This window comes from Geotrypetes seraphini, chromosome 4, assembly GCF_902459505.1.
Source record: "Geotrypetes seraphini chromosome 4, aGeoSer1.1, whole genome shotgun sequence".
In the NCBI taxonomy this organism is placed as follows: domain Eukaryota; kingdom Metazoa; phylum Chordata; class Amphibia; order Gymnophiona; family Dermophiidae; genus Geotrypetes; species Geotrypetes seraphini.
The window spans coordinates 59,543,210-59,559,399 of NC_047087.1; the positions used below are offsets into that span (position 1 = coordinate 59,543,210).

At 41.3% G+C, this 16,190-nt stretch overlaps 1 protein-coding gene across 7 annotated transcripts in view; it reads left to right on the forward strand.

Moving 5' to 3' along the window:
- The window catches only part of FTO (FTO alpha-ketoglutarate dependent dioxygenase), a 658,378-nt gene that overhangs the window by 204,743 nt on the left and 437,445 nt on the right, over nucleotides 1-16,190 (forward strand). For all 7 annotated transcript variants that reach the window (XM_033943299.1, XM_033943297.1, XM_033943296.1 and 4 more), the window contains exon 5: nucleotides 8,178-8,257. In XM_033943299.1, the coding sequence (XP_033799190.1) occupies nucleotides 8,178-8,257 (80 nt within the window). The remainder of the gene's footprint in view (nucleotides 1-8,177; nucleotides 8,258-16,190) is intronic.

Consider the following 16,190-nt stretch of genomic DNA (forward strand, 5'->3'; position numbering starts at 1 on the left):
GGCCTTTAAAATCCTGGCCTACATTTCCAGCGCCTACCATTGACACAGGTTGTGATTCTGAGTGACATGTGACCAGGGCCATTTTATCAGGTGCCTGCCGATTATGGTGCCAATTTTAAAATCCAGGCCTATGTGCTTATAAAGTTGTCCTGTCATATAAATGCGTAAGACTAGGCCAGACATGGGCAACTCCGGTCCTCGAGGGCCGGAATCTAATCTGGTTTTCGGGATTTCCGCAATGAACATGCATGAGATCTAGTTGCATGCACTGCTTTCAATGCATAGTCATTGGGGAAATCCTGAAAACCCGATTGAATTCCGGCCCTCGAGGACCGGAGTTGCCCATGTCTGGACTAGGCACTAGGAAAACTGTTTGTAAGGAGGCATTCCTTGAAGCTCAAAATGGATGGAATAGAAGTAGCAGTAGTACCAGGCAATATGCCTGATGGGCCGCCGCGTGAGCGGACCGCTGGGCTGGATGGACCTCTGGTCTGCCCCGGCGGAGGCGACTACTTATGTACTTATGTACTTATGTACTTATTCTTGTATCTTATACATTCCATCCTCATTATTTGCACATTCCTAATGCATAGTTTTGCACATCCATGGTTGTATCCATTGTGACTGGTATTCCCCATTCATGCCACTGTGTTTACGTATTCTCGGAGCTGCTCTTAATAAAAGCTTTTACATTCACCTTTGAGTCTGGTGTTTGTTTCCAGATATGGCTCCCAAGCATCCAGAGAGTGAATTACAAACATCTATCTACAGGTGCTCCAAATGCTATCCCATAGACTCGCGATTATTTGTGATTTTGCGAACATTGTTGGTTTCCATACTACAGGCAGTCCCCGGGTTAAGAATGAGTTCCATTTTTTTAAACTGTTCTTAAGTTGAATTTGTATGTAACTCGGATCCTGTACAGTACACACTCTATAAAAACATTAAACATTAAAGAAACAGTCCTCAAAACAAAGTGCTGTAGTTTAAATAGAAAGAAGATAGGAGATTCACACTTACTTTTGTTCTTCATCCGTTCCATTGTTCCCTCTCCACCACCACATCTAACATTTCTTCCTCTTGTTCTCTCAGGGTTTTCTGCAGCAAAACCTGGAAACCTGCCACAAGCATTTCTCCCTCTCATCTCTCTTCCCCATGCATCTGTACCTCACACCGCTTCCACCACCATGTCTTATATTTCTTTCTCCCTCCCTGTGCTCAACAATTCACCTCTTTCTTCATTTCCCCATATGCACTGTCTCTCTTTCCCTTTTACTCAGACACCCATGCCCAACAATTCTTCTTTTTTATTCCCTCCCCCATCTCAGCATCTCTTTCCCTCACTCCCTCCATTGTTCTATCCTGTCTCCCAAGTTCATGCTCCTTCCGTCCTTCCATCCTTTGTCTGAAGTTTGTGCTCCCTCCCTTCCTTCTGTGTCCCAATGCGACCCTGCTTTTCCCTTCCTGTGCTAACGTTTCCCTTCTTTTTCCCTTCCTGTCCAAATGTGCCCTTCCTCCTCCCTTCCATGTCCCAATGCGCCCCTCGCCGTCTTTCCCTCCATTCTGCGTCCCAAATTCATGTCTCCCTCAGGTGTTTACCTTCTCTGGCCAGCTCCCCCCTCCTATTGCAGTATATTGCAAAAGGCAAGGAGCCATTTTTGTGTGTAGTCTGGAGTTTTGATAACAAATGTGTGTGCTCAAATACGTTATTAATACAGAGTTTTTAATCTTGTTAGCTAAATGGACATTTTAGAGCAATTAAAGGGTCGTAAAAAAGCTATAAGAACCTGTTTGATGATATCATACTGCAGAGTTATAAAATCAGCAGCAGGAAATACAATTAACCAGGAGGACAGTGACAGTTTCTGTTTTAGTGACTAAAAGCAAAGTTTTGAGTAGGGCCTGTTCGATGCTGTTTAGTGATTGAAAGTACTGATTATTTGTTTTGTTTGGTTGTTTATTTAATCTCCCGCCCTTATCCACAGTGAGTTACACACTTACATACAAAATATCAAGTTTCATAATTTCATAGTTTATTTAAGTTTTGATTAAACGCTTATCCAAAAGTGCAAAGTGTTGTACAAAGTATTTAAAAATAGCTGGGAGAGAAACGTTTTTAAATTATTAGACATACATGAACTAATTATTAAACATACACGAACTAAACAAACATACTTATGACTTAAAAACAATGGGAAAAGAGGGAAGAACTACAATTTTATAGAAAGAATACATAAAAGGAAAATACAATAGGAAAAGGGGAAAAAGTTAAAAATTGCTGTAGTAGATGTGTGTATAGAAGTCAGTTATAGGCAAGTCAGTTATAGACAAGTGACATAACAAGCAAGTCGCATCAACGACAAACAACATCATAACCATAAAATAGTCCAGGTCATAGAGTACCTCAGTGACCAGCACCTTGCAATCAACAGTCTCCACTCCTCCTCAATTAAACAGTCTCAAACCCTATATTTCATCTGACAGAATAAGTGCCTTTTAAGTAATTTCTTGAAATTCTGCTTTTGACAAATATACTCAGAGAGGTTGTTCCATTCCCTGGGACCAATGCAATGGAAGATACAATCCCTGGATGACGTTAATCTCAAATCTCGCACAGATGGAATGGTCCCAAACCAGAATCAGATGCACTAGAACAGCACAAGCTGGCTCCCAAACACCTGCTTCAGAATATCTTGCCATGTGATCCACTTCGATTGCTTCAGTCTACTGACCATTCAATTCCAACCGGAAGTTGCGTCAGAGGAGAAACTTCTGCCCACACATGCATGCGATGCACGTAGGCTCCGGCAGCTTTCAACAAGTGCTCTGAAACCTTAAAACGTGTCGCAAAGGTAAGTGGAAGGGTGGGAGATAGATTTGTAGGAAGGTAGGAAGGAAGGAGGGGGCCGTGCACGTTCGCTCCCTTAACTGCGGGGTCAAGGCCATTCACCGCTCCACAGAGTGGTGGATGGCCTTGTCCCCGCACCTGTGGTTAGCACCTTTCCCCCCTCCACTGTTTTGGTAGGTTACCCGTGGCTACTCGCGGCTAGCTGCAGGTAACATCCACCGTGTCATTCTCTAACTGCAATGTGCTGTCCATGTCTAATCCTGCCCAGTGATTGCCACATCTCATGCAAATCTGTTGTAGCACATGGAAGTGGTTAGCATAGGTATGTGCTTATGTCTAGTGCATGCTAAAACCTGTGCTAACTGCTTAGCATACTTTCGTATACATGCTCCTTATCTCTGCACTGATGCTTTTTTTTTGCTGTTGGCATTTTTTCTCATAGCTGCACTTCCAGGCAATGTATGATGGAGCTTTTGGAGCTGGTTGTCAGGCTGAATAATAGAAAGAGGTCTCTGGATAAGCAGTGCTAGACAAAAGGAGGTTGTGGTTCACAAATGGCCTACAGATCATAATTTGCCCTCTCTTGCTCTCACAGTGCCCTGTGATTATTAACAGCTGGGGTATAGTTACTATTGAGTTGGTAAAAAGCCCAGAGCTGCCCAATGGTAGGGGCCACGTGGCATCTCTCTTTCTTTTCCTTTCTGTCCCCCCTCTGTCCCACAGTGTCTCTCTCTGCACCTCCATCCCCCCACCACCACCAGTGGTTCTACAAAATTGTGCCAGCAGTGGCATTGATGAAAGCAGATAGCCTTCTAACTTTAGGACCCCCCAGACTGTCAGGACTAGCAAAGGTAAGTATGGGGTAGGGGCTTCTTGTGGGAGGGAGAAGAAATTGAGATCGGTGGGAGGAAAGGGGTACTAAGAGTCCCTCGGGTTGCTACCGAGAAGTTAAGTAGACATCAGCCGATATTCAGATTGGTGCCTGGTTAGCTCTGCAGCTAAAGTTAGGACAGTCTTTGTGCTGTTCTAATTTTAGCCACTTATTTAACCAGTTAGCAGTCTTAGTATCACCGCTAACCAGTTAAATACCATCTTTGCCCAAACCCTGCCCACGGACTATCCTGGCACTAACTGAACTAACTTTTCTGATTAAATGCTACTGAATATCTGTGGCTTTGCAAGCAAAAATGATTTAACCGGGTAGGGGCTCTCCTGCCCACTTAAATCACTTTGAATATTGGACCCTATAACAATAATTTCTATAGGGCCAGACCCAAGAGTTATTTTTAGTGTCTTCTTTTGAAAAATATTCACTTTGGTGCATTTGTCACTATTCTCTTTAACATTTAAATATTTAAATTTTATTAGGTTTTTATATACCGCCTATCAAGGTTATCTAAGCGGTTTTACAATCAGGTACTCAGGCATTTTCCCTATCTGTCCCGGAGGGCTTACAATCTGTCTAATGTACCTGAGGCTATGGAGGACTGAGTGACTTGCCCATGGTCACAAGGAGCAGCGCGGGGTTTGAACCCACAACCCCAGGGTGCTTAGGCTGTAGCTCCAACAAATGCGCCACACACACACTAAGGTATTATCTTAATATCTTAGCTGAATATACCCTAGAGGAAAGGAGGGACAGGGGAGATATGATTCAGACGTTCAAATACTTGAAGGGTATTAACATAGAACAAAATCTTTTCCAGAGAAAGGAAAATGGTAAAACCAGAGGACATAATTTGAGGTTGAGGGGTGGTAGATTCAAAGGCAATGTTAGGAAATTCTACTTTACGGAGAGGGTGGTGGATGCCTGGAATGCGCTCCTGAGAGAAGTGTTGGAGAGTAAAACTGTGACTGAGTTCAAAGAAGCGTGGGATGAACACAGGATCTAGAATCAGAAAATAATAATAATAATAATAACTTTATTTTTGTATACCGCAATACCACAAACAGTTCAGAGCGGTTTACAATGTAAGAGACTGTACATATACAGCGAATATACAATGTAAGAGAATGTACTATACAGTTGAGAGCAGTTTACAATGCAAGGGACTGTACGTATTCAGCATAGGCGTTTATACAGCGAAAAACAGTGCAGATTTACAATGGAGGAGACTGTACATATACAGCAGAGATATTTATACAGTGAAGATACAGTGCGAGAGACTTATAGAGCAAGATACAATGCAAGAGACTGTATAATACGGTTGAAGCGGTTTACTATGCAATGATAGTTACATATATAGTGAGGATACAGAGTGGAGAATGACAAGAAAATGCAACCAGTATCAATTACGAGAGGGTGCCGAGAGGGGAGGGGTTAGTAAGAAGGATGGAAGTATTGGATTGAGGGGGAGGAAAGGAAAGATCGGGGGGGAGGAGAGGTGGTAGAAATTGGTTATTTGGAGGGGAGTGGTTCGAGAAATTTATCTTAGAGGTAAGATTTGAGAGATTTCCTGAAGGATGAGTAAGATGGGGGCAGATGAGATGAGGGTGGTCAGGCAATCTGTCCATCTGCCAGCTTGGAATGAGAGAGTTCTATTAAGTAATCTTTTGTAGGTGCATTCCTTTGGGGATGGGTAGGTAAACAGATAGGCATTACGCGTGCGAGTGGTGCCTGGGAACGCAAAGTGGTGAGACAGATATAACGGGGACAAGCCAGTTAAGGTTTTGAAGCAGAGGCAGGCGAATTTGAAGATGACTCTTGCTTCTGTTGGCAACCAGTGAAGTTTTCTGTAGTAAGGGCTGATATGGTTTGACTTTTTGAGGCAATAGATTAGGCCGATGGCAGTGTTTTGAATGAGTCTCAGACGTTTGATGGTTTTCTTATAGGAGCCCAAATATATGATATTACAGTAATCCAGGGTGCTTAAGATTAGGGATTGGACCAGCAGTCTGAAGGAGGGGAAGTCGAAGTAATGCTTGATGGTGCGGAGTTTCCAGAGAGTGTAAAAGCATTTTTTGACCTGGGCATTGGTGTGGTCTTCGAAGGTCAGGCAGCGGTCTAGGATGACTCCAAGGATTTTGATGGTAGGATTGATAGGGTAAGTTAGGCCGTTGAGTTGTTGAACTAAGGCTAGTACTGGGCAGACTTGCACGGTCTGTGTCTTTGTATGGCCGTTTGGTGGGGGATGGGCTGGGGAGGGCTTCAGTGGCTGGGAGGGTGTAGATGGGCTGGAGTAGCATTTAACAGAGATTTCGGCAGTTGGAACCCAAGCATAGTACTGGGTAGAGCTTTGGATTCTTGCCCAGAAATAGCTAAGAAAAAAATTAAAAAAATTTAAATTGAATCAGGTAGGGCAGACTGGATGGACCATTTGGGTCTTTAATCTGCTGTCATCTACTATGTTACTATGTTATTGTTTATACCATCTAGGCAAAAATCAGCTTTTTTAAGTTTAAGCTGTCCATTCCCTAAGTAGGTTATGATAAGACTGGCATGATCAGTGTCTTCCCTTGTTAAGATATCACAACTTTAAGATGAGAGAAAAAGGCCCTAGTTCACTCAGCCTCAGTCCATATCATTTTATTCTCTTTGTATCATGGTTAACAAGAGAAAAAAAAAATCATGTGGAGGACCTGCAATTTTTCTTGTATGTAACTGAAATCTGAACTTACAACACTTTTTAAAAGGAAACAGGTTAGCACAATTTATAATAATATATTGGTCCAGAAAGGAAGTACATAGTGAACCCTGCTGTCTCAAGTACATACTCTAGGGGAGTGTAATACAGAGCATGTCAGGTGTAGGCAATAAATCACAGCACATGGAGATGAATGAAGGACCCCCATCTGCTGTGCCCAAGAGCATGCTTAACTAGGGCTGCCACAGTCTTGCTATGAAATTGAAGAGTTACAATCAAATTTACAAATTTTTTGGCTAATTTTCCGACCCTGGTCTGAAAACACACTTAAAAGAAATGCATCCTGGCCTTTTTCAAAGGAAGGCTAAGTTTATATTTTTTACCCTACAGCTATTTTACTGCGTTTAAATGTTTGAAAGCTAGAATATTTTAAATTGTTTGAACATAATCTGCATGGATTGTGCCATGTAAATGGGCAAATTTATAGTTTATGCAGCATCAAAAATTATTGTCATTATCCTGGAATATAGTGACTGAATTTGTAGGGGACAGTGAAGTAGAATAAAATTATACACAGCATATGGAAGCTTTTATCCATACAGGTCTGTTAGCATGTAGGGTGGCAAGGATCTTCATGTTCGTTCTGTCAACATATGAATGAAGACTAAAAACAAATTAGAACTGATGGCAAAATCTTTAATGAAATTTTGTAAGAACAAATACTAATTCTATGATACTATGAGCTATTATGTTCACTGGTAGGAGGTCAATTGAGTGGAAATAGAACTACAAACACATATTGCGCCCACACTGTTTTGAATGCCAAAGAAACATCAACATTTTTCTTTTTATTAAATTTCTAGGTGTGTTGTTAATTAAACTATAACTTTCTTCCTTGGGAAAGTATGGCATTCAGCCACACCTTATGCTTCCACTTGCAGGGCGTGTTTATATAATAGGTGCATGAGAACACACATTCTATTGTACTTAATTAGGTTCATACTCCTATGTAGATTCCAGGTCTCTCCAGCAGCTTTGTCTTGTTAGCTCTCTAACATTTCCCTCTAAACAACGGCACCTTATGCTATGGAACAAAATCAGATAGGATGACACTTAGGGCTCCTTTTACTAAGCCGTGCTAGCGGGGTTAACGCACGTGACTTTTCATCACATGCTAATCCCTGCGCTGGCCCAAAACTACTGCCCGCTCAAGAGGAGGCGGTAGCGGCTAGCGCATCCTGCGGTTTAGCGCGCACTATTACGCACGTTAAACCACTAGCGCAGCTTAGTAATCAAACACTTGTGTAATTTACAGATACACATTTGTCAGCACTTTTTTTTAATATACGGTAACATGCTTCACTCCATTAATAATTGAAAAGTAAATTCATAAGTATGCAAAGCGCCTGAATGCAGTGTCAATCTATTGCTAGAAAGGGTTAAAATGTCTAAAGACTAGTCAAATTCAGTTGCATTTTCTAATTGCACTTATGTAAAAAAAAAATAATCTTTGCATTTGAAGGTTGCACTAAACACAGGCACATAACTTTTTAAAGAAATTTACCATTGTCATTGTTTAGCAGAAACTATCTTGAACCCAAGGTTCTGTAGTAGAAAACTGAACTGTGGTTGCACATCTTCCTGTGGTTGGCATACAAGCCACTTCTTTCAAACCAGTGAGCTAGAAATTTAGTTTAATGTGTTGCAGGGCTTGGATTAAACTTTGTTTTCAAATCTGTCCTCAGATGATCTCAATATGACCCATCAGCACTGTGTTCTGTCTGGTTTACAGTCTCGGTTTAGTTCAACTCACAGAGTAGCAGAGGTAAGCAGAAAAGATTTCCCATTAACTTCTTAGTAACTGAAATATGGAATATAAGTTCCTATTTTACAAGGTCGTTGGATTTTTCCTAGCCTGAAATGTTTGATGATCAAAATGAGAAAATGGCATAATTTTTCATTGATTTCATTCAAAGTCCTAATGTAATATAACAGCTCCAAAACACGGTAACATTTTACATAACCTCAATCTAATGAATACTTTTGGGTGAATATTTAAACACTGGAGCAAGCATTTGTTTAAAACTCCAGCTGTGGCATTTAAATAACTGATGCATATTCATCATTGCTATTCAGAGAAATGCTAGTGCTGTATTATGTGGACAACATTCACCATAGCTGTTTGTCCCCTTAATTCTATAAATTGCATGCTAAAGTTTCGGAGTGGGACTGTTATGCAAATTTGCATGGACAAGCTATTGGCTATTGAAGTTAACAGCCAGTTATTCACCTAATTGCCCTTAATTAACACCAAGTAGCATTTAAGCATGTAACTGCCCTTACTAATAAGTTGCACACTCAAATATCAGAGTGCACAATTTCAAAGGGGCGTGAATCTGGGAGGGGCATAGGCAGTTCGGGGGCATGTCAGGCAGTTACACACATACAGGGGTAGATAACACTTATCATTTATGTGTCTAACTGTCTACAGTTAAGTGTGAGCATTTACACCAGCCATTGAGCTAGTATAAATTTTTTTATTTAAAAACTTATATACCACATATTGACTATGTAGTTTACAAATTACAATAAAAGAAAACTAATAACCTCCAGTGTAAACGCTGTAGCAAATGCTCAGAATCTAACCACTTTATGTCTTATGCACTCAGTTCAATTCATTTCAGTAAGTATGCACTTGCCAGGGAAGTTGCCTCAGAAGCTGCAGGGCAATCACTGCTGTGGAGCTATGAAGGGGAGCTTAAATAACTCATTAGCTTCCCTTCAGCATTCTATCATAGGCAACCCCGTTGAAGTGGCTTAAACGGTAATATAATTAATAAATAATTCAAAAAAGTACAAGCATCGCTTATCTTTGCTTAGTAGCATACAGGTTTGACTGTGTGATGCAGGCACCATAAAAACTTTCTCTCAAAACTGCCGACGAAGGCCGTTTCATGATTTAAAAATAATTTCTTCAGGGCTCTAAGGAAATACAAAATCAAAATTTGAGAACATGAAAACCATGAATGATGTTGAATTATCCTAATCGGAATTATAAAGCTTACAATATCTGCAGTATACTGCAGTAAAGCTAAGCTGGCCACGTCATATCTGTCATGTGACCAGCTCACTCGGAACAAATGTAAAGAGACAGTTATAATAAACTGAAGATTTCTTTTTTTTTTGTAAATTGTTTATTAATAAAGTTTTCAAATATACAAAACAAAAACACAGAGGTTAAGCAAACAGATATCTACAATGACACATTTTCTCCAACCCCTTTCCCCCAAATTAGTAAAAAGATAAAGTTGTACTATATTCTTCAGTACAATGCAAAAAAGAATCACATAAGTCAAAATAAACCCCCCCCCCAACCCACCCCAAAATCAACTTTCACATAGGGTTACACAAATGTAGCTAAACACTCAGATCATGAAGGACATTCACACCACCGAATATAAGGATTCCACACCTTAAAGAAGGGTGTAAGACGAGATTTTGTCAATGCCGTCAATTTAGACATACGAAAAATAAAATCTATTTTTCATAATAAATGAAGTCGACCTGGGGGAAAGGCCTGTTTCCAATATGCCGCTAATAAAAGACGAGCAGCAGTAAAGATATAACAAGCCAATTTATGTGTATTAGAAGACAATGGAACCAAAGGTAGATGTAAAAGAGCACTACCCATATCTCGAGAAATCGTGGTATGTAAAATATCAGATAACAGTTCAAATACCATATCCCAGTATGGGATTACCTTCGGACAATCCCACCAGATATGAAGAAAGGTACCCAAATAACCACAGCGTCTCCAACATAAATTAGATACTTGAGGATACATAAGATGAAGGCGCTGGGGTGTAAGGTACCATTGATAAAGCATCTTATATCCATTTTCCACCAAAGAGCTGGCTATAGAAACTCGAAGCAGGCGACTAAACACCCGCTCCCATTTAATAGTCGGCGGCACTGGGCGTAAAAGTCCCTCCCAAAGAGATAGATATTTTACCGGGGGAGCCTGTTGTTGAATAAGAGCTTTATAGAATCTAGTAATACACCCCTTACCACTACTACCCATAATCGCCCACTCCAGGGTGGTTTCTTCCAAACAAATATCATCAAAAGCCCTGCGACTAATAAAATCTATTGCTTGAAGATAGCGAAAATGATCTGTCGGCGGCAAATCATAAGCTTCCCTCAATTCCAAAAATGATAATAATCGTCCATCTTCCACAAAATCTCCCAAATCCATAAGACCCATTTGAGCCCAAACCCGAAAACGACAATCAGATCTTCCTGGTGCAAAACCCCACGCAACCCACAACGGGGTACTACGAAAATACAATCGAGAAGGGAAAAACCTATTACGCAACCGAATCCACATCACAAACGTATGTTGCAAAAAAGGGTTAGCCCCCTTAAACATTTGTCGAGCCTCTTCCACTTTTAACCAAGGGATCACCCGACAGAGCTCTTCCGATCCCAAAATTTTTTCCCCTCGAACCCAGCTTTTTGATCTGTCCTTACACCAACTCAAAAAAGACTTCAATTGAGCTGCCTCATAATAACGCCTCAAACAGGGTACAGCCATACCCCCCTGAGAGCGAAGTTGATACAACACATTCCTAGGCACCCGTGGGGGTCGACTCTTCCAAATGTATTTAAAAATTTTTCTAGCCACCCCACGAAAGAAAGCAGCAGACAAAGGAATTGGTAAAGCCTGAAAAAGATAAAGTAGTTTCGGCAATACCATCATCTTTACACTTTGTATGCGACCAAACCAAGATAAGGAAACATTCTCCCATCTATCCAAATCAACCCAGAGAGATTGCAAAATCGCTGGATAATTAACTTCAAACAAAGAGCAAAGCCGCGCTGGCACATTGACCCCTAAATAACGTATAAATTTAGATGCCCATTTAAAAGAATAAGTAGCCTTCAAAAAAGCACAATCCCCTGGATGTACTGACAAATTCAATATCTCAGACTTATCCATGTTGGTCCGAAATCCGGATACAGCGCCATAGGCAGACAATTCACCAATAATACCCGGGAGAGTAACACAAGGATCAGTTACAGTAAAAATAACATCATCAGCAAACATCAATAACTTTGTGGAAAGTCCATTACAAACCATGCCATGAATAGACTGCTGGGCTCGAACATGAGAAGCAAAAGGCTCCATCACCAGCGCAAAAAGTAGTGGCGAAAGCGCACAACCTTGTCTTGTTCCTCTAGCTAACTGAAATGAATCTGTATACCCCCCATTAATCCGGAGAGCTGCTAAAGGCTTAGTATATAGAATCTGAATCCACATAAAAAACTGTCCTCTAATTCCCATAGCTGATAAAGTGCTCAACAAAAATGGCCACGACACCCTATCAAAGGCCTTTTCAGCGTCAACACTCAACAGCAATGCTGGCATCTTTTCACGTTGTACAAACCAAATCAAATGAAGCAATCTACGAATATTATCAAATGTTTGCCTCCCCGCAATAAAACCCGCTTGGTCATCCTGTACTAAATAAGTCATATAACATTGCAACCTACGAGCCAAAATTTTTGTGAAAATTTTGTAATCAGTGTCTAACAATGAAATTGGACGATATGATCCACAAAGCATAGAATTTTTTCCCGGTTTCAAAATAAGTGTTATACCCGCCAATCTCCATGAATAAGGCAACTCCATACCCATTTCGAGACTATTAAAGGCCCGAGTAAGAGGGCCTACAAGCAAATGTCTAAAACATTTATAAAATCTATTCGTAAAGCCATCTAACCCAGGTGCTTTCCCATAAGCCAAAGTGGAAATCGCCCATTGAGTTTCAGCTTCCGAAATAGGGGCTGACAGACACTCTGCTTCTTCAGATGTCAATTCAGGGAGCTGTGTCTGAGCCAAATAATTATCAATTTGAACTTGAGACACATCTTGTTCAGGAGTATAAAGATGTTGGTAAAATGAAAGGAAAGCACCTGCAATAGATTCCGGCGTATAACAGGCTGAACCATCAGAGGCTGTCACCTTAGTAATCACATTCCTCAATTTTTGAGCCTTCAACTTATAAGCCAACTGACGGCTCGCCCGATTACCATATTCAAAATGTTTTTGTTGGACCGACTGTAATTGGTCTGATAGTTCGTCCAATTGCATCATCTGTAGATCTTTTCGCACCTTATCTAGACGCGTCAACAAAGTAGAAGAAAGATCCCGCTTATGCTTTTGTTCTAAATAATGCAATTGTTGGCGCAAAGCTTCCTGTTTTCGCCCACGTTCTCGCCGTCGATGTACTCCAATAGAAATAATATGACCACGTAAAACTGCCTTCATACCTTCCCAAAATATCAAAGGAGAAATCTCATCACTAGTATTAAACTGAATATAATCCTTCAAATTCTGTTCTATTCGGGACACTATTATAGGATCCGTCAATAGGCTATCACAAAATCGCCAGAACCGCCGCCCAAAGGAAGCCATATGAGGATGTAAAACAAAGTGTACCGCAGCATGATCTGACCACACACGCTGAGCAATTCCAACATCTGACACCTGGGAGAGTAAAGCCTTATCAATGCCCCAAAAATCAATACGAGAATATGAATCATGTACTATTGAAAAATAAGTATAATCTTTGATAGTTGGATATAGATGTCTCCAAGGATCAATCAAATCCCAGGACATAAAGAAAGAGTGCAATTGCTTTCTATCAGATTTTCCATAATGAATCGACTGTGACGAATTATCCAATCCCACATCGTAAGTCAAATTAAAATCCCCCCCTACTAATAAAGAACCCTCTACAACCCCTCGCAACACCTGGTCTAAAGTTACCAAAAAATCTTTTTGCTCAGAATTAGGAGCATAAATATTACAAAAAGTATATAGCACCTGCTGCAATTCAACTTTCAATATCAAATAACGACCCATCGGGTCTCGTACCACCTGTTTAATCTGAGGATCAAGGTGCTTAGCAAAAAGAATCCCTACTCCATGTTTTTTAGACCCCTCCTCATTTGAAGCAAAATATATATGGGGATAACGGGGATGTTTCACAAGCGATTCATATTGAGGCTTAAGATGAGTCTCCTGGAAGAAACCCACCCCAGCCTTCAACCTATCAGCCTCTTTAAAAAGCAATTGCCTCTTTCGAGGTACATTCAGACCCCGTACATTTAAAGTAAAGAAACTAATACCTTCAGGAGCCATTCATTCCAACATACCCACACGCAACCATACTCCCGCAAACAACCCTTCACAACCCAGAATAACAAACCCCACTGTAAAAACCAGCAGCAAAAAAGAAAAAACCCCTTCCCCATTCCCCCCCCCCACCTCCCTCCCCTCCCATCCCCAACCTAACCAAAGGCCCTCCTTATGGTGGGCTAAAAGAGAAAGTGACATCCCAACATGCCCCAAATCACACCAAACATATGATAAATAGTACGAGAAGAGATCATATATTCTAATAATAAACAAGAACTAGCAAGAGTCGCATATCATTCAACCAAGAACCAAACAAAACAGCTGAAAAATTCAGGTAGGTCCAGAGGCCGAAGTCTGCTCCAGGCCAGATCTCCGCTGCAGGCGCTTGCTACTAGTAGGGACCCGTTTCCAGCGCTGCGATGAAGCACCAGTTCCAGATGATGTAGTCGGCTCTTCCAAGGATGCATAAAGTTGAGCGTCACGTAATATAGCTGCAGCTTCCTCCACTAAAGTAACCTTATGCTGTTGAGAAGCCACTTGAAAGGAAAGTCCAAAAGGAAAAAGCCATCGATAACTGATAGCATGGGATTGTAAGCAGCGAGTAATCTCCCGGAAATCTCGACGCTTTCGTAAAGTAATTGCGGACAAATCCGCGAATAATTCCACTTTAGAATTTTCCCATGTGATATGTCCCACTTTTCGAGCGGCTTGAAGAACTTGATTTTTAACTGGATAGCGCGTAAAACAGGCTACCACATCCCGGGGCCGATCACCTACCCGGGGACCCAGAGCCCGATGCACTCTTTCAAACTCGATCACAGGTATAGGAGCCTCTGGGTCAGCTGCCTGAAGAAAGCGCTTGCAGATTTCCAACAAATGAGCCTGTAACTCCGATGCAGCCAATGATTCAGGAACCCCTCTAGCTCGCACATTACTTCGTCGGCTGCGATTCTCACCATCTTCTAGGCGAAGTTGAAAATCTTCCTGTCTGCGTTCTAAATGAGCGCACCGCGTGTGCAGGGCCACTAGATCCGTATCATGGTCAATAACGCGTTCTTCAAACTCCTGCAGCCGAGCCCCCATATCATGCACTGACTGCCCAATCTTAGCCACCTCCGATTGCAAAGTGCTTTGGATAGAAAGCATTGTAGATTTTAAATCTGCCATCCATGCACGCATTTCCCCACAGGTGGCCGATCGAGCATCAGACTCGGTACTCAGCTGGGCAACGCCCTTACCGCATTGTGGTTCATCGGTCTCACAGGCCTCAGAATTATCCGATGGCTGGTAAGCATAAGTTTTCAAATCCGCTCGCCCTTTTTTTGTAGCCATCTGCAGCCCGCTAGTTTTCCACTCCCAATTATGCAGAAAGTGCAAGATACTAGCCTCGTACCGCTAACTGAAAGCTAAAAGTTTAGCGTGATTCGGAGGAGCTTCGATTTTAAGCCACCATCGCTCCCGATGACGTCACTTCCTAACTGAAGATTTCTTAACTATATTAAGCAGTCCCATTTTTTTGAAATTAATCCTCCCAGCACAAAATCGCAGAATACAAGCAGGGCATTCCAAAGTTTAGCACCTGCTACAGACGTCAAACCCTCTAGTCCAGGGGTGGGCAATTCCGGTCCTCGAGGGCTGGAATCCAGTCGAGTTTTTCAGGATTTCCCCAATCAATATACATTGAAAGCAGTGCATGCAAATACATCTCATGCATATTCATTGGGGAAATCCTGAAATACGACTGAATTGTGGCCCTCGAGAACCAGATTTGCCCAACCCTGCTCTAGTCTCGATTTCATACTATTTTCTGATCTTAGATATCTTCTAGGTTGGTAGATTTCAAAGAACTCCTGTAATACCTTCGGGGAAACAGGACACAAGATCTGATGAGTGATTGGAAGAATCTTAAAAATGCACTCTTTGCTGCATGCATGTAAAGTTAGACACATTAATGTTAACAACTGCCTTTATAGAATTCATGCTTAGCAATCATCCCAATGTCCAGATTTTGATTACTTTTTGAGAATTAACCCCTATATGTATAGGACTGTACAGATAGAAGGTAGTTCTGTAACAGAGGTACTAACGCTGATTACATGTATAAATGTTTAATGGCATTTATGCACAAATCTGTTCACATCTAAATACTAAAATTTTGCCCAAGCAATATTCAGCAAAAACCCACTTAACACACATGTAGCACTTATTTGCAAGGGGGCGTAAACATGGGCAGCGCTTGGGCAGGACTCGTACTTATGTGCATTACTTAAAAGAACACTACAAGTTATGCCTGTGTCTGCTGCACTTAAGATGCTAACACTTGCACCAGCTCTATGACTGACATAAGTGTTGGCACCTAACTTTTAAGCACATCTTTAAGCATTTATTCTAGTATTCTATAAGTGGGAAAACATGCAGAGCATAGCTCATAATATTCTTTCCAACTCCTCTACATGTGTGTATGTATATCTCTGCTGTGTGTTTATGGTATGAATTGCATGCATTTTATCTGTAGGGGTAACTGGAGATATTAGTCCAGTTTACAGGAGATATT